At 37.1% G+C, this 18,331-nt stretch overlaps 1 protein-coding gene across 3 annotated transcripts in view; it reads right to left on the bottom strand.

Annotated features, from left to right (window-relative positions):
- Nucleotides 1-18,331, bottom strand: part of syne1a (spectrin repeat containing, nuclear envelope 1a) — a 113,739-nt gene that overhangs the window by 1,380 nt on the left and 94,028 nt on the right. For 2 of the 3 annotated variants that reach the window (XM_089118620.1, XM_089118619.1), the window contains 20 exons: nucleotides 16,749-16,874; nucleotides 15,325-15,480; nucleotides 14,430-14,588; nucleotides 14,014-14,180; nucleotides 11,025-11,187; nucleotides 10,422-10,609; nucleotides 9,680-9,830; nucleotides 9,022-9,204; nucleotides 8,490-8,627; nucleotides 8,071-8,262; nucleotides 6,612-6,912; nucleotides 6,417-6,485; nucleotides 4,787-4,890; nucleotides 4,561-4,687; nucleotides 4,267-4,475; nucleotides 2,184-2,384; nucleotides 1,710-1,838; nucleotides 1,241-1,453; nucleotides 1,026-1,118; nucleotides 450-508 (listed from right to left, as the gene is read on the bottom strand). In XM_089118620.1, the coding sequence (XP_088974746.1) occupies nucleotides 450-508; nucleotides 1,026-1,118; nucleotides 1,241-1,453; nucleotides 1,710-1,838; nucleotides 2,184-2,384; nucleotides 4,267-4,475; nucleotides 4,561-4,687; nucleotides 4,787-4,890; nucleotides 6,417-6,485; nucleotides 6,612-6,912; nucleotides 8,071-8,262; nucleotides 8,490-8,627; nucleotides 9,022-9,204; nucleotides 9,680-9,830; nucleotides 10,422-10,609; nucleotides 11,025-11,187; nucleotides 14,014-14,180; nucleotides 14,430-14,588; nucleotides 15,325-15,480; nucleotides 16,749-16,874 (3,128 nt within the window). The remainder of the gene's footprint in view (nucleotides 1-449; nucleotides 509-1,025; nucleotides 1,119-1,240; nucleotides 1,454-1,709; nucleotides 1,839-2,183; nucleotides 2,385-4,266; nucleotides 4,476-4,560; nucleotides 4,688-4,786; nucleotides 4,891-6,416; nucleotides 6,486-6,611; nucleotides 6,913-8,070; nucleotides 8,263-8,489; nucleotides 8,628-9,021; nucleotides 9,205-9,679; nucleotides 9,831-10,421; nucleotides 10,610-11,024; nucleotides 11,188-14,013; nucleotides 14,181-14,429; nucleotides 14,589-15,324; nucleotides 15,481-16,748; nucleotides 16,875-18,331) is intronic. The other variant, XM_089118618.1, reaches the window with a different exon arrangement.

Below are 18,331 nucleotides of genomic sequence, written 5' to 3'. Positions count from 1 at the left end.
TGTATTTTTCTCTGATATAAGGCAGAGACGAGCGTGAGAGTATCATAAAAATAAAACTGCAAAAAACAATGAAAGCAATAAAAAAAAAATAAGTACATGGTTTGGAAAATGACTGATACATTTTAATATTTTTTCACATGGCATCAAAAAATGGAGAAAGATGATGGACCCATGAGGATTTTGAACATAGTTTCTTAATGGTTTTTGTGTTCAAAGTACACAAAGTTACATTGTCAGACTCAATATTATGTTCTTGTGGAAAAACACATAAGATTACTAAGAATCCTTGACTTGGAACCAAAACAAATTCATTTCTTAGAACTGAACAGCCCATGTGAACTCCTACCGCAGAGGATCTGACCTCTGGTTCTGATGCTTATGGATCTAGGATCTGGATCTAAAATGAGTTCCAACATCCCTTTTGCATTCTAAAGCCGAGAAACGGGTACCTGTGACGTGGAAGCCTGGCTGAGGATCCTGGTTCTGACACACTACATTTGCCTCGTAGCTGTTGTGCAATGAGCAAAAGGGAGGGAGGGAGGGGTAAAAGAAAGAAAGAATGTTTCAGTCCCAGCAAATAAAGACAAAGCTTGTGGTGACAAGCAGAGACATATAGCCAGGCCATCAGTATAAACACAAACCAGTAACAACAAAACAAAAGGCGGCAGCAAAATAGGTGGCAATGACAAAAAAAAAAAAAATCTTGCAAGGTGCAAGAAAACTGGCTTTCCGCACAGACACCTTCAAACAAATCCACTAAAACTGACTGTGGCTTGATTTGATTCAAAGCACGTCTGAAAGGTAAAGCCAGTGTTTCTTGTATAAATACTTCTAGAGCCACAAATAAAAATCTTCTACAGGGGGATGAGGAAGTGAGCAAATATCCAAGGGGATTTTGTCAATGAGAAATATTTAAGTGGAACTAACATAATAAAAATGCCCCCCGATATAAGCTCAACCGCCTCATTTTAGCAGTCACGGCATGCCCGAAACAAAAGCAAAAAAAGGGAGAGGAGATGCATTACCGATTGTCGTTTAGTAGAAACGCTGACATCTGAAACAGGACTGACCGATCCAGAAGTCTCTGCGTCATCCGTAACAGACCAGAGGGACGCATCCTGTGAGTTGGGTGGAGATCTGAGTTTTAGCTTAGAAATGGAGTCTGATATTATGGTCAATGTCCCTTTTTTATCTGTCAAACTGATGGAAAATCAGCCATTGGGTGTGCATGTAGGCTGACCTGTCTGTTCTCAGAAGTCTGGAGTTGTTTTTCTAGCAGCTCTAGGTCTGTGTCCACAGCCTTCAGGAGTAGTTGCAGACGGTTCCCGATGACGTGCACCCTCTCTTGGGCCTCCAGACACTCGCTGCCATGTGCCTGCACCAGCAGCTGCCCCGAGAGCTCCTGCAGACCGACCACCTTCTGCTCAGTCTCCATCAGCTCCCGCTGGATTTGCTGCACACAAACGTGCATCAATGTAGTTAAGCTTGGCAGACATTTAGACTATGGATGAACTACTATTATTATAATGTAATGCCAAAAAACATACTTTAAAGTACACTAGATGGCCATATTATTTTCAACATACTATCTCATGGGGTGCTCTTTTCTTAAACTGTATTTATTTTGCATTCAGTTTTGGGTAAATACGCAAATTTGTATTCAGTTCATGTCCATCCATACCAAAAAGAAGTGACCTGTTCAGAGGTACCTTTAGCGCCCTGTAATGAGCTCGTATTGTATGGCGATCTAGCCCTGACGCAATTGGGATAATCTCATTCCTCCGGCGGTCAATGTTTTCCAGCCAGAGAAGAAGACCATGACTCAGCTCATGAAACTCCTGTAGAGAAGCAAAAAGTGTGAGTGACAGTATTTGCCCATGTGTGTGTGCTTTTAATGTACACTACCGTTCAAAAGTTACCTAATTTCTTATTATCAATGTTAAAAAAGTTGTGCTCCTTAATATTTTTGTGGAAACCATGATATATTATTTTGAAGGATTTGATTAATAGAAAGTTCAAAGAACAGCATTTATTAGAAAAAAAAAATCTTTTGTAACATTATAAATGTCTTGATCAATTTCGTGCATCCTTGCTGAATGAAAGTATACTTTCTTTCAAAGAAATGATCTTACGGACCTCAAATTTTTGATGGGTAATGTAGCAGGTGCTGTGTCTATGTGTACCTGGCACTGCATCAGAGCATCCTGGAGTGCTTTTCTCCAATCCTTAAGCGATTTTCCCAGTCGATCCCAGCGTGAGTTCATCTCCTTGAGTTTCGCTTTCAGTTCCTGGCTCTCCTGTGAGTCTGACTGGAGGAGTGCAACGCTATTTAAGTTGATGGATAGTACTTTGGACTTATGGGAATCCATGGCCTTCTGTAACTCCTGTTGAAACAAAATAAAGTGTTTGTTTTAGAATGTTGTGTGTTGGTTTTTGAGATTGCATTGTGATATTTAGTGCAAATCTTATTTTGGTTAAGAAGGACTTCAATTGTTTATCTCTGTTGTTAAATTGCTCTGAAATGAAGGTCCACTTACAATCTTTGGAGTGTGTACATGTTTTAGTTTGTGTGCAACTAAAAATAAACTGGTGAAATCAGGATACAACATACACTCTGTATATGGGTCAACGGGATGCTGTGGATTTCCTCTTGTTTATTTCTGTTGTTGACATCCTGCCTGATTTGAAATGTCTGTGTGTCTGCCCATGATATTTATTTAACAGTGTAGATATATGAGCAACCCACATATGGAGCTGTCAGTGACAAATATATGTTACAGTTCGGGCATGACTAACTATTATATTTACAGTAATATAAAAATAGTACATTTGTACTTTCAGGAACAAAGAAGATAGAAACCATACTGTTTCGATGAGATTTTGGGAAACTATTGAAAATACAATGTGGGCCTGCCCTGTGACCAAATCAGCATATCAAAATGATTTCTGAAGGATCATGTGACACTGAAGACCAGAGAAATGATGCTAAAAATTCAGCTTTGCCTTCACAGGAATAAATAACATGTTGAAATATGTAAAAATAGAAACAAGTTTTTAAATTATAAATATTTCACAATATGCTTTTTGGTAACACTTTATTTTGATAGTCCACTTTAGACATTCAACTAACTATAAGTAACTTTGCCGCTACATGTCAACTAACTATCATTAGAGTATTAGTAGACTGTCAGCTTAATATCTGCTAACACTTTATTTTGTTGGTCCCCCAACAGTAGGGTGACCAACTGTCCTGTTTTCATTTAACAATATAACAATTTTCTATCCATACAGAGGAGGCATAACCTACTTTAAATGTATTGAAATTAATAAGGTATCTTTGAGTAAACTTCGAGTATCATTTGAGTTGGCCCATGTGTTTGCTGGGCCGAGTGTCCTGGCTTTTGGTAATCAAAATATGGTCACCCTACCCAACAGACATTCAACTGACTGTAAGTAACTTAGCAACTACAATTAAACTTGTTCTCCTAACCTGAACCCTAACACCTAACCCTAACCTAACAGTCTACTACAGCCTACTAATACTCTAATGACACTTAGTTGACATGTAGTTGAAAAGTTACTTATAGTTAGTAGAACTATCAAAATAAAGTGTAACCTTCTTTTTTAGTGGATTTTTGAACAAATAAATGCAGCCTAGGTAAACAAAAGAGACTTCTTTCAAAAACTTTAAAATAACCTTACCCATCCCAAAAGTTTAAACAGCACAGCAGTGTACAGAAACACCTTTCTACTGCAGAATGTTCATTCTGATTCATTGCCCAATTAGAAGGGCATCTTATTTTTAGCGGCAACGGAGCTGGTAAGTCATGATGCCAATTTGTATGGCATTCACCATGGGTCATCTTGGGATTTCTAAAGGGCTTTTAGAACAGTGAACCACAAACCTTATTTTACTCTAAAATTGAAAACCCATTATTTATTCCAGAGGGAACCCATAGCAAAATAGCCTTTAATGAACACTCTGATTCGACGCATAACAAGGTCATGTGATAATAACATTGTTGGCTTTTATGTTGAAATGTTTACCATCCAAATTCTTCTCTGGATTTTAAGACTATAAACAGAATAGCGCTGTAAATCTTGTTTGCGATGATTTTCCAAAGCTTTGGCCAATTATGCAGCCCACCAATAGCATTAGGAAGGAGCACTTACTACTGTAAATCCCTGTGTGACCTTTTCAAATACGCACAAACACATATTCACAAGTACAAATATGTTCTTATAAACAAAGTAGGAAACACAAACCTTGAGTTTTCTAATTCTTTGCTCAATAGTGTGTATATCCGCACTATCTTTCCCTCTCAGCTCAGCTAACTTGGCCTCGGCCTGGCCGAGCCACGCCTCCATGCTGTCCAGGTCAGAGGTCATCTGTTGCCATAGCGCCAGGTCTTCTCTCTGCCTGTGATCTGATTCAGCAGACTGGGCCTGTATCAGCTCCCAGCGCTCAATGACACCTGAAATATGACAATTATAACAATGCCATCACATTTAAACATAAATGTGTACTCTGCAACCTCAGCGTCTCTGTGCTGGACTAACCTGTGCTCTGTGTCTCGGTGTTATCAGGGTTGCTCAGGCCTGAGAGATTGTCCTCTTCCTCCTCCAGCTCGCCCTCAACCCTCTTGACCGCTTTCAGACTGCCACGGCAATCGTCCATTAACCGCATCTGTGCAGAGCAAAGGAACAAATCAAATGTTTATTAACTTTGCCACATACCGTCATTACAGACTAAACGGGCTGAGCAGTACATTGAATCTGTACTTACATAGCCCATGTAAGAGGTGTCGTGGCAACCCATAGTGCCATCTGTCTGCTGGTGACTGTAACGGCTGGTGTCCAGCATATTGTCTAATAATCGAACTGCTTCACCTGCAAGAGTTCATGTATTGATTAGCGTGGGATGTCACATGACCATCTTAAAAAATAAGGATCAATCTGATCACATTGTGAATGCATTAGGAGTTTTATAAGCTTTAAAACATGTTAAGTTTTATTCATGTTATTTGCTGGATATGGAATGAGAATGTTATACAGAGAACTTGCTTGTACTATATTTAAAATATATTTAGTTATAACAGTGAAAAATTAAACAAAATATCAATGTTAATGTTGACTGTTACATGCTGGAATGAACGAGTATATGTAAATCTGATCCATGCATGTACGGTGGCTGGAAGAGCTAAATGCACTGCAACTGAAGAAATGCAATAGATACTGAAGAAATAGCACATGCAAATAGAAAGAAATCATCAGAAAATTAAGAAAACATCATGTTTGACAACACATTTGCTGCGAATACTCACAATGCAAGCAAATACAGAAACATGGCACAGATCACAATGTTTAAAGGGCACCCCAACAAGTGTGAACCTGGCAGGGACATACTTAATGTTCAATGTCGACTTGTCAGAGGTGTTGTCAAGATTTTTTGTTTATTTTAACATCCTGGTCGTATGTGCATTGTGAGTATTTGCAGCACATGAGTTGTCAAACTGATGAAGAAAATTTTAATTTTCTTAATGTGTTGGTGTTTTTTCTTTTGCATGTGTTTTCTTCAGTTGCAGTGAGTTGAGCTCTCTCGGCCACCGTAAACACAACCTAAGATCCGCTTTACACAAGTGACATCACTTTATCATTTTTTTTTAAAGAAATAATTATTTAGCAAGGATGGATTAAATTGATCGAAAGTGACATTAAATACGTTTATAATCTTACAAAAGCGTTCAATTTCAAATAAATGCTGTTCTTCTGAGTTTTCTATTCATCAAAGAATCCTGAAAATGTATAATAATAAAAAAATGTTTATTTAGCACCAAATCAGCATAGAATGATTTCTGAAGGATCATGTGACACTGAAGACAATGACTGCTGAAAATTCAGCTTTGCCATCACAGAAATAAATAAAAAAAATTAAATACATAAAAAGAAAAAAAGTTAATAAGGTAAGTAATTAAAAGTTATTTTTTATGGACTTTTATTCAGATTCATTGCTTTTTCTTTTATTCTGCTCTCAATATATTAAATACAACAGAGGACACAGCCTTATCTGTGCAATCTAGTAGATTTAATGAACAATATCCTGTGAATTATTTTCACTGACTACACTTCAAAACTCATTCTGTCATCAAATTCTCAACTCCCACTTTTGGTTTATTTTCAAGGAGGTGCTTTAAAACTTTATTTTCTCCCTTTTCTTTAAATCGAATGGCTATTAGCATCCTTTGCTATGAGAAAGTTTGACATGCACTTTGCCATGAGAATGTTTGACATGCACTTTAAAAAAATACATAAAAATCATGTAATTCATGCATGATATTTAAAGGGACTCTTCAGCATGCAGTGAAGTTTAATTTAGTATTAGCATTAAATTTAGCATGCCACAACATATTGCCTACCAGAGGAGGACCTCAATGTTTTTTCTGTTAATTTTATATAAGCCTCAGGGCTCTCAGGAATCACTACATCTGTGGAAAAAGAGATACACAACAAGACAAACCAACATTTTATAGAGAAGACCAGTTCAGGCCAGGGTGTTGGACACTCAGTTGGAGCATTATCTCATGAAAATTCCTCAAGTCAAGCACACTTACTTGTAAGTGCTGCAGTGGCCATAGACAATAACTCCTCATCCTCATCTTTTTGTCTACCCTGCTCTGAAGACATGGTATGGCCCATGGGCTCCAGGTCATAGTCATGGTCCCATTCCAGAGGGATGGAGTCTACGCTGGCAGGGGTGTCCCGGCCAGAGCCGTTTGTGCAAGCAGGAGCAGTGGCAACTGAAGGTGGTCTGCTAGTTGTCTGGCACATGGCATCATCCTCACCCCACTGAAGGTCTGAGAGGTCACCTGGCTCCAATTCACGATCTGAGCCTTCACACTCATCATCGGTTAGCTGTGAACAAGAGGTAGCACGAAAGTCAGAACCACCTTTACTCTGGCAAAAGAAAATTCACTGTATGAATTGAATATACATTGATCCTTATAAAAAGTTATTCAGGCAAGAGCAGTGAGTGATTTTCTCTTTGTCGTTTGATTAACATTAATGACAGCAGGAGGTGTATTAAGCTGCTGTCACTTTTAGACAGAATGCATGGATCTAATACAATGACACTCATGTGGTTTTCACCCCAACTGTTTATGTTCACTTAGCACATAGCCATTTGTGTTTATGCCATATGAATACTCCCCACAATAGGCTTTTTGACATAATTGTGCGTCTATTTGTCCATTTAAATGCAATAAGCCACGAAAGAGAACTGAATCTGGGATCAGATGCGGTCTAAGAGACTGTTTACACTTTGTGCGTTTTCTGAACCAGGTGTAAATGCCCTCCGAAACGCATTTGTGATGAATTTGAATCCGATCGCTCAAACCACTTCAGGAGGTGGTCTGGGCCACATTCCGGATGAAACTGGACAAGTGTAAATGCATCTGGTTGTTGAAACAACATATGTAAATTTTACTTATCCCAAAAATAGAAATAAACGTGTGAGAGCGTGTTATAGGCTATATGTAACGTTATAGCCAGATATGACGGCGCTACTGCAACACGAATCACTGCAGATGAGCAGCTGAACATCTTTTCATCAAGTCAACGAACAAACTATCGCAAATCAAAGTAAAAAAGTCGTAATCATCATTAAAAGTAAAAGTAAGCCTTCAAAAGTAAGCCTTCAAAGCCTTTCAAAGTGAAAGTAAGCCTTTTAACCATCATTAAAAGTAAAAAAAACTAAATTATCTTACCAGGGCTGTTTCATATCATCATACCAGGGCAGAATCATTTTGATAAATCAGATAGCTATACGATCTTAGAGAACGCATGAAGTGGCCAGGTGTAAACAGTTGTATTATTGTACTTAACTCTTTTTAACATCATTCAAATCCTGCTCTTTATTTTTTCATTAATGTATGTTTCTTTCTAAAGTGTGTTACACATTCTCCGTTAAAAACAATATAACAAAATGTGTAACGTTAGACTCTTTATTTCGTCACAACTATATATCGTCATACCGCCCAGCACCTATGTTGTATTCATGTGAATATGTCTCACCGGCAGGCGTGTGAGTTTCCTGTAGTAGCGCTCCACCCGACCAAACACCTCCCTACAGTATCTCTGCAGCTCATCCAGCTCTTCCTCTATGACAGCAGCATCCAGAGGCTCACTCTTCTCCATCAGCACCTCCCCCTGCCCAAAAACACTCTCCATCTTTCCCATGTTCAGACTGATCTCCTGCTGGAATGCCTTTGGCACACAAGTGATGACAAATTCAGTTTAAATTCATTTTAAATTAAGTAAATGTTCTACAGATGTAGAGAAGAGTTTTCCAGTTCTAAAATGTATATCATGCATGTCAATGAATAAAAACATGGAGAAAAACTTTTTTTTTGCCTATAGTATTAGGAATGAAAATTTTATATGTAATTAATATTTTAAATGCTAATCGTTCACACGCACATACACATACACACCTTTAGTTGCCTGATCTTGGCCTGAACGTCACACTCTGAGAAATGCTCGATGTTGGTGAGCTGCAAGTCCATCTCGGTCAGCCATACCAGAATACCATCTCGGGCTGTCTCAAACTCCTCTCGCTGACCAATGAAATGCTGCAGGACAGAAGAGGAACAAGTCAATGAATCACACAGCTCCTCAGTGTAGTTTAGGTTCTGCATCAATACTGATTGTTACAGAGGTTCTGAATGTAATTAAAATGTATCAACAAGGCAAGATTTGTTTATTGTAATGTATAAGTATAAAAAAACTGTAAAAACAGTAATTTTATAGAATATAATTATAACTGTTTTCTATTTCAATACATTTTAAAATGTAATTTATTCATGTAATGCAAAGCTGAATTTTCAGAATCATTACTCCACTCTTCAGTGTCACTGATGCTCCACATGAAATCCTTCTATTATTCTTCCTGAATAAACCGTATTGACCCCAAACATAGTGTAAAATAGTTTTAAATAGTGTAAAATCAAATTGATAATACATCACCTTAAGCCTGCGCAAGATGGCTGCTACTCTCCGCTGTAGTATATCCCAACGTCGGTTCCCATCATGCACCATTTGTCGTAGTTGGCAGGACGAGTCTGTGCGGTTTTCACGTGCCAGCCTTCGATACTGTTTATTGATCAGCTCTAGCTGGGTCAGACACTCCTGCACCTGTCTCTGAAATGCCTGTGATATAATAGCAATGTAAGTCAGACCAGCTGGAAGTATCAAACCATTGCAAATAACACCATTACATACGGTGCAAACAAAGTTTGAGATTTACAAACAAATTGGTAAAACTCACTTTAGTTTTAGTTTGAGTTATGTGAAGCATTTTTAAAAGATATAGTTTTAGCACGTTTAGCAAGGTTTATTCATTTGTTTCAGTCAACAATGACAACTTTCAAATTGTAAAAGACTAAAATGTTGAATTGGACTGGATAGTAGTCATTGGATGATAGCAGTGAGACAGTGAACACGTCGTAGGGACCCTGTCAATCACGAGGCCCCCATTCATGGAGCAGATGATCTGAATAAGGGGTGTAAGACATGGGCGATATACAAACTATGCAGAGTGGAGAGGCGTGAGGATTGGAATTGGGACCCCTGTTCTCACTCAGTACCTCAACCCCAGAGACTCTCACTGTGGATCTCATTATACCTCAAACTTCTTGAGCTCCTCTTTAGCGACGGTGTACAGCACTCCAGAGGAGTTGGGCAGAGCTGCTGTCCTCTCGGACACTTTCAGCCATTCTTCAAAACGGGAGTAATCATCCAGAAACTTCTGCCACAACCTCCATGTCTCCTCGATCCTGCAGAAACACATACAGTGGGGTTCAAACGTCTACACTAAAAATGTACCTGGAAATATAACTGTAGAATATAATCCATTTTAAAAAGACAGCTGTTAAACATTTCATCATCTACTAAAGTCAGCTCTGAATTAACCTGCATTCAATGAGCCAGTACACTGTAAAAAAATATTTTCAAGATTTGTTATCACAACATTTTTTCTTTTGTCAAATCAACTTAAATAATTTATTTAGTTGAGATAACATTATTTTGAGTTTCTGATGATTAAATCAATCTCCTTCATTGTATTAACTCACTTTTTCCAGTTCAATCAACTTAAAATTAAGGCAACCAGGTTACTTACTTTTTTAAGTTAAAACCAACAATATTTTTTTTACAGTGTAGGCATGACATGCTCTCATACCTGTTCCTCTGATGGCCTGGTTTAACTATCCTAAACAGCTCACTTTCAATATTCTTACCTTTACAGAATTATTTTTGATTGTACTGTGGTTCACTTTCATCACTATTGGTCAAATATTGCTGCAAGGCTGCATTTATGTGCTCAGAAACACAGTAAAAACATACTATACAGATTGAAACACACTCACTTGAGCCTCCTCTCCATGGCAACAGCACAGATGTTTCTCCAGCGGCGGTCCAGGCCGCGTGTGGCCTGCTGGATGGATTCACAATCAGTCTCTGTGGCACAGGCATCACAGTCGTGCAGCAGCACCTCACACAGGTTCAGCACTGACGCCACACCGGTACTGTGCTTCTCGATGTCACGCTGCAGATCCTGCAGAGTTAGAAGATTTGTACTGAGCTTCTCAAGACATCTGACATCACAATCATATAGGCAGTTTCTGTTTCATTTCAGTTTATTAGGCAGAAGAGCTTGCAGTCATCCATTTCTCCATAAATTATGTTGTTGCATCATCAGGCCCAAAAAAAATGTAGAATCCTCGCCTTTTTTACATTGATTTCATACATTGATATCATTTGTCTCTAATGCAGGAAGAGGATGACGTGTGCTGGTTGTTGCTGGGTAAAGTAAGGACACATGATAATGCTAAAATAGTAACTGGGTCAGATGAAGTCAAGATCTTTTTGTCTAAATCTTTTTTAAACTCATTTCACTTGAAATTTAAAATATAGTAAGAAATGTTTCTGTGTCTTTGTCTGTGAATGAATATAATTTCTGTGTGCGTTACCTGTTGCTGGTTGAGTTTTCTTTGGATCTCGTGTGAGTCACAGGTCTCATAGACGATGGGACGTGAAAGTTCAGTCTCCACTTGAGCCAGCCAGGAGCGGAGACTGCTCATGTTCTTATCCAGCTGCTGCACGGCCACCAGTGTCTCCTTCAACTTTTTTACCCTAAAGACCCCCAGAGACAACTTCTATTAACATCAGATTCTGATTCAGCATAATCACAAATACAGAAAACATGAAAAAAGTACAATATGACAAGCTATATGAACGAGGAATGCGCAGTGCAAACATATTTAATGTTTAGTCAAGGTAACTTGAGTTGAGATGGTCTCGCTTTTATATCTGTGTTCAGAAGAAGAAAGAAACTCGTACAATTTTGCAACAACTTGAGGGTGAGGAAATTGTGACAGAATTTTCATTTTTGGATGGAGTATGCCTTTAAGTTTAACAGACAAAAATACAGTTTTTCAATTTAATTTCAATATAAATACAATATTATGATTATTTAATAATATTAATAATGCATATTTAGTATTATAGTAGTTTGATAATTTTCTATTTATTTTTAATCTGAATAAAACCAGTTTAAATAGTAATGACCATGACAACAACAATATTGTTAATTTCTACAGTTATCACAGCACAATAAGCTGAAAATAATGCTTAGACAATGATACTGCTTACAATAGCATTTCTCTAGCATATTTTTAACATTTTCAATGTAAATATAAACATAGTTTACATATTCTTAAATACAGCATTTGCATTACATTGTATTAGTTTAATTTAAAAAAAATTATGATTTATGAAGTTAATTTATTACTTGTTAACTGATGTGAGGTCAAGCTGTATTGCAAATATAACAACATAAGCAGAGACAGTACGTGCCAGAGTTTCCTATAGTTGCTGAATCACATGCTCAATGCAGTGCTACGGTCACAGTCACGCATACCAGCATAGCATGTTTCAGCAGTGCCACCATTCCAGATTTATATCTCAGAAAAATGTCTTATCACAGGTTAGATATAGAGCAAAGCACTGATTCATGTTTCAACTTCAGCTAGGTTTTGCTGTAGCAATAAAAAAAAAAAAAAAAAAAAACATCGACAGAGTTTGACCTGGTGATATAAAGCCCTTATTGTAACCCTGGCATTTGAAGGGTTCAGTGTGACAGTGTTTTAAGCTACATTCCTGAAGCACAAAAATAAAAATCTGAAATAAACCTGACACACTGAAATGAAATCCACCACAACAACAAAGGAAGGTCAACCAATGCAGCATGGTAAAGCGTTTTCTTCAAGAAAATTCAACAATGTGTCCCTGATCAATAATATACATTTTAACAGTAACATATCTGGTGATTAAGTTAAACATCTCAAATATATATTTCACCCACATAAACTAATAAAGCTCATTTTAGACACTTCACAATTAGACATGTCAAAGTATGACACAAATTATCAAATACAATACACTGCAACTTCCAGTACCTCATTCACATATCTCAAACATCAGCAGAATATGTAATATGTAAATTATAAGTAAATATATCTTTTCCTGCCTGTTAATGTCGCAGTCACACTCTGGCAAATCAGAGTCCTGTTCAGGGCATTCTGCCATGTCATCAGTGCCCATTTCCAGCACCATTGGGCATAATCTTCTCAATCAAGTGTCCCAGAATAAAGAAAAACTTCCCTGTCAAAAGTCACCTTCTCTTTCGTCTGAATAACAGTGTCCAGGCTTTCTCTACTGCCCTGTTAGTGGGTAGTGTGTGTGTGTGTGTGTGTGTATGTGAACTGTTCTCAAGTGGAGGCATGAGCAGCTGGGAGTGACAAATACTTCTGTGACTAAAATAAGAAGCCAGTCATTAGCATGTGCTGATCAGAGCACTGGAATGTGGGAATGTGTGCCTCATTATATATATATATATATATATATAAACACAAACTAAAACAAGTTTAATTCATTAAATAAAGATTTTAAGAGAAAAACAAACATAGCAACTAATTTTTAGATTCTTAATCAAAAGTAATTTAATTAACTTAAGAAATAATTTGTTTTACAGCTTTTTTTAATGGTCTATTATTGTTGATGTTGAGAAAAAAAGTAAATTGAAAAAAAAAAACAAGAAAGAAAGTAAATTGGAAATCCAAAACATTGGAAATGTGTACCTACTTAATATGTTGGGGATGTATTTGTGCTCAGAAGTGAGCTAAATCTGACACAAAAAGAAAAACCCTTTTGGTGACATCATCATTTGTATAAATGGTAAAAATGCATTACAAATTTCGGTTAGGGTTAGAGTGTTGGTTAAGGTTAAGTTACTAGCTGTGTAACTAGCTGTATAAAAAACAAACAAACAAAAAACAATAGAAGTCTGTGGAATGTCCCTGTTCAGATACCCAAGTAAAAATGTGTCAGTGTGTGTGTGTGTGAAAGATTTGAATATATGTCAGCTTCTGAACAATGTGGATACTTTTGCTAGAGCAAAAAACTCTGCACTTAGCTCTTTAATTCAATCCAAATAAAATCATGTCATTCTACTACTATTCTCCATAAACTCTTAGGGAAAACTCAAGACGCAACTGTCACACAGAGCTAATGCACATGAGTGAGAGTGAGTGAGAGAGAGAGAGAGAGAGAGAGAGAGGATGACACCCTCTCACATATGGGCCACAGTGAAATCAACACCACACATGTGAGAAGCTTTCAGAATTGACTGCAGGCAACTCGACTGCCCCAGTCATATCCAGAGACAACATGGTGTCATGTTTAAGGTGCTGGTGCAAAATACTTCCTTTCCACCCATGCGCCAAATGAACTGACTGACCCATCTGGAAATATATTTTTGTATTTATGAATTAAAACCTTCTGTGCTTGTTCTGGCAAAGGTCAACTCTCACAAGCATAAAAGATACAAACGGTAAAACAATTGTAAATGTACAACAATTATAAAAACCATTGTCCTGCAGTTTCATTTTAGAGACTCACCTAGCTGCTATAAGGTCAAGCAGATGCTGCCAGCGCTCATTGACTTTGCTGAGTTTGTACTGGATTTCTGCAGCTTTGCTTTCATGGCTGGCCTGAGCCAGTCTCTCCCCCATCTGTTCCAGCTGAAGCTTGCTCTCCGTGGTCACTGAGATCTCTTCCTGATAGTCCTGATAACAAAGAGATTGCACATTTGTTCAGTTGAAAATTCATGACTATACATTTTGGTTTTCACATACTGTATTCAGTGAAATAAGTTTGACTTCCTTTAGTTTAAATAAAATAGAATCTATACTTAGAAATAACATATACTTTTTTAAACCACATGATGTTTTTTTGTAATTAAATTTTGATAATTATTTACCAATTTCTCAGTGATTTCATAAGAAATAAATGTGTTGAGAATATGTTAATATCACCTTCCTGAGCTTTTCAATCATCTCCTCAATGCTGATGTCACCATTCTGTGAGACCTTGCTCTCCATGTGGGTGAGCCACTCACACAACTCTTTGTTCTTCTCATTAAACACAGCCCACTCGTTCAGCCTCTCGCTCACCTGCTGCCTGCGCAGGGACAGCTGCGGGGATAACAGACAACGATTGATTAAGAAGTGCTCAGTGAGCCCAGAGTATGATTAAAGAATGACATAAAGGAAAATGAGAATGAGAGGAGGTGCAAAAAGGTTGCTGAGCAGAATAACGACAGGAAGATGTCAGATGGACAGGTAGTATTTCAATCTCGGAAGTGTCATGCACCAAACTTCCTTCCCAAGATCCTTTCTTACCAAAAGTATTTCAAGTAAAAATATCTAAACATCCTTAGAGCAAGATATATTTGCTTAAGGAGAAGAATTGCATAACATATTAAGACTAGTTTATTATATACCTTGCATTTATTTATTGTTTTTTTTTTCTTGTTATAAGAATAAGCCTTACTAAATTTGGTTCGATTTATGCTTAGAACAACAATTTGTCAATGATTAAGAAAATTATTAAACTAAAATTTTTTTATTGTTCATATATAATTATATTATATAAATAATTATTTTACTAAGAGGTATACTATCTTATGAGAAAATCAACCTACTGATTTTACCCAATATTTTAATACATTTCCAAATCAGTTCATCCCTTTACATAGCCATTATCTAAAGTTATTAAAACTTTATGAAAACTTAGCGTTTCAGTGTCTGAGTTTGTTCTCTGTGCTGTAGTCTTATGAAATGCCTGTGCTCATGGCAGGCAAATGTGCATAGACTGTGTTATGGTGTAAAACAAATGTGAAGGGACAGACTGTTTGGCTGATGTGTGTACCTGGTGACAGGTCTCCTCCCACTGTCTCTGGAGTAATATCAGTCTCTCGTGTAGGACTGTGAGGTCATCAGCGCTGAGGCCACTGGAGAGAGACTCCCTCAGAATACACAGCCCGGCTACATCATCAACCCAGCCTTCAATACTGCCCTCCAATTCCTATCACACAAACATACAGTACAAAGTCATAAACAAAACAAAATGAAGATAAAATAAAAAGATTTACAGTTCAAACTGCAACTGGTGAAAAGTCTGGTCACACTTTAGTTTAGGGCCCAATTATCACTATTAACTAGTACCTTTGTTTCAATAAACTCCTAATTATTGCTTATTAATAGAAAGTAAGGTCATTGTTAAGTTTAGGTATTGGGTAGGATTAAGGGACCTAGAATATGGTCATGGACAATAAGGCATTATTATGTGCTTTAAAAGTACTAATAAACAGCCAATATCCTAGCATGCTAATAAACAACTAGTTAATAGTGAGAATTGGACCCTAAACTAAAGTGTTACCTAAAAAAAATGGATTTAAATAAATAAACTAAATTAATACAATATAAATTACAGTTCAAATTGTAACTGGTGAAAATAAAGTTTTAGGAATTAAAAAAGTATTTAAACAAAATGTAAGATGCAAAATAAAATAAATCAAATGTTTGAATGTCTTTAAATTACAGATAAAACTGTATCTGCTGGTTTCATTTATCTAAAACAGAGGAATATTGTCTGCACATATTCTTCCCCTCACACACACAAACCAGATGACATTAATTGCATTTTTGTTGATATTAATATCTCGGTAAGTATTCACAGCGTGTTGCACTGTCTAATCCTAATACAGATATGGTATGTGACTCACAAATAACAACAGTCAACAAGACATTAAGCACATAAACATAATCTGTGTCAAGAAATAATTCGAATAGTATAAGTTGGCGACACTTTTGCTTTGTTGCTGCATAAGTACGCCCAACTAAACCTCAGTGTCTCTGCTAACATGAAGGGTTGTAGCATGATTAGCATGCACCTCAACATCTTTCCTTCAGGCAAAGTCAAAGAAACTCTTGATAGTCTAGCTCAGAGAGATCAGAGGTTGATGTCACTTTCACAAAGTTTCTGCTACACTACACACACCTCTCAAAACAATCCTTCTTTGCAGATAAAAAATGAATCAAAGCGTCAGGGTATTACACACATTCTACATGAAGTAAGGAAGGGTATTATTAATGCAGTGGTTGAAAGCAGCAGACTGCACAAACAAATATGCAGAATAATTGCCTAGACCAGAGATGCTGATGTGTCATCACGTCAAATCAGGTAAGGAAATGCTTTAACACAAATGATAAGAAAGATGCTTAGATGTTGCTGAAGCAACACGTTTCTAGAAGCTCATATGACACAAGATGAGTCAGAATTCATTGGTGTACCTTGCAGCGAATCTGTTCTGTGTGCAGCTCCTCGTGGTGGTCGGGTAAAGGCACAGAGAGCTTTAGCTTGAAGTCCCTCAACTTCTCATGCGATGCAGCAATTCCTTTCTCACACTGATCCCAGTCCTTCACACATAGCCAGAAAGAAAGAAAAATATTGTGAAATCGTGAGAGAGAGTGAGCATGATTTTCAAGGATTGCACGTCCTTTTATGCCACTCTGCAGTTGCTGCAGTACACAGTCTGGCAAGGTATGCCATTATGCATTTAAGAAACATCAAGCTTCGCAGTTTTTTGTGCACTGATGAACATGCTTATTACAACACTCGAGGAAAAGTCGGATATAGACATACAGTGGTCATCACATTGGGAATCAGGAGGACTGTAATAGAGAAAGTCATATGTAACCAAATCCAGCCAGGTCTTTATTTAAACGTGGCCAGAGCAAAGGGTCATGGTCCCGAGACAGAGAGAAATATTATCATGCAGAGATAAAAGAAGTGAGATACCTTCTAATCATGTCATCTGAGAAAACAGATGGATGTGGGAGAGATAGAAAGAGAAAGAGGCAGAGCCCGAAGGGAAGAGGAGCCATTTTCCTTTGCAATCCAAATTTGTTTTTGTCCCCAAGTGTGCTGCGTCAAAATGGAGCGGATGTGTCCCTGTCTCTGCTGCCCTGTGTTGGCAGTGCTGCACCGCTCGGACTCCCTCCCACAGTACTGAAGATATTTCTCTCGCCTTCAGCTCTCTCGCTGCCTCTTCCTCCCATTCTCTCTCTTTCATCCTCTTCACACGCACACACTAAACATGATGTGCACACTCGCTCACTCTGCCTCTCATTATGCTACAGTAGCTTGCCTTTATTTGCTCTGTAAGGTCAGATGCAAAGTCCTTCAATCCTTTCTTTTCTTTTAGGAAAAGCAATATAACAAGAGATCCATTTGTAGGTTTGCAGAAGCTTCGCTACGTATATTTTATTATTGTTTTGCATTATTTAACACTGCAGCTATATTTTCATATTTCTGATATTTGTAGCTCAAAATAGCTTGTAGCCCTGATTTCACAGAACACAAAAACAATCTAAACTTGAAAGTTTAACTATAGACACAGCCCCTAAAAATCGGTGACATATGATGTACTATAAAAATCCTAAATATTTTACAAATCACATAACACTGCATCAAGACCTTCTCCCACAATGCAACAGCATGTCATATTTATACAGTGGGGGCCAACATTCAAAAACCTGACAATAAAAGCCTAAAAATACATTTTAGAAGGTAAAATTAATACAATTCAAATAAATATTTTTAAGGTAAACATTTTTAAAATAAATAATAAAAAAATAAAGAAACATTTTACAAAATTCTATACTATTTCTCAGTGACTAATCATAAGAAAATTGTAAATCACTTTTTTCTGAAATTAATTTTAATTCTTAAATTACTAAATTTATTACAAAAATTTTTAAATGACTAAATATTTATTTAATAAACTTTTTTTTACAATCACATTGTTGTGTTGATAATTAAAATATTATATTAGAAAAATGCCATTTTTACCAGTGTCTCAGACTGTGACCGG

The sequence above is a fragment of the Pimephales promelas genome, chromosome 13 (assembly GCF_988280905.1).
Source record: "Pimephales promelas chromosome 13, fPimPro1.hap1.1, whole genome shotgun sequence".
In the NCBI taxonomy this organism is placed as follows: Eukaryota; Metazoa; Chordata; class Actinopteri; order Cypriniformes; family Leuciscidae; genus Pimephales; species Pimephales promelas.
The sequence above is the reverse complement of the archived record's forward strand: the minus strand, read 5'-3'. Positions and strand labels throughout refer to the sequence as shown.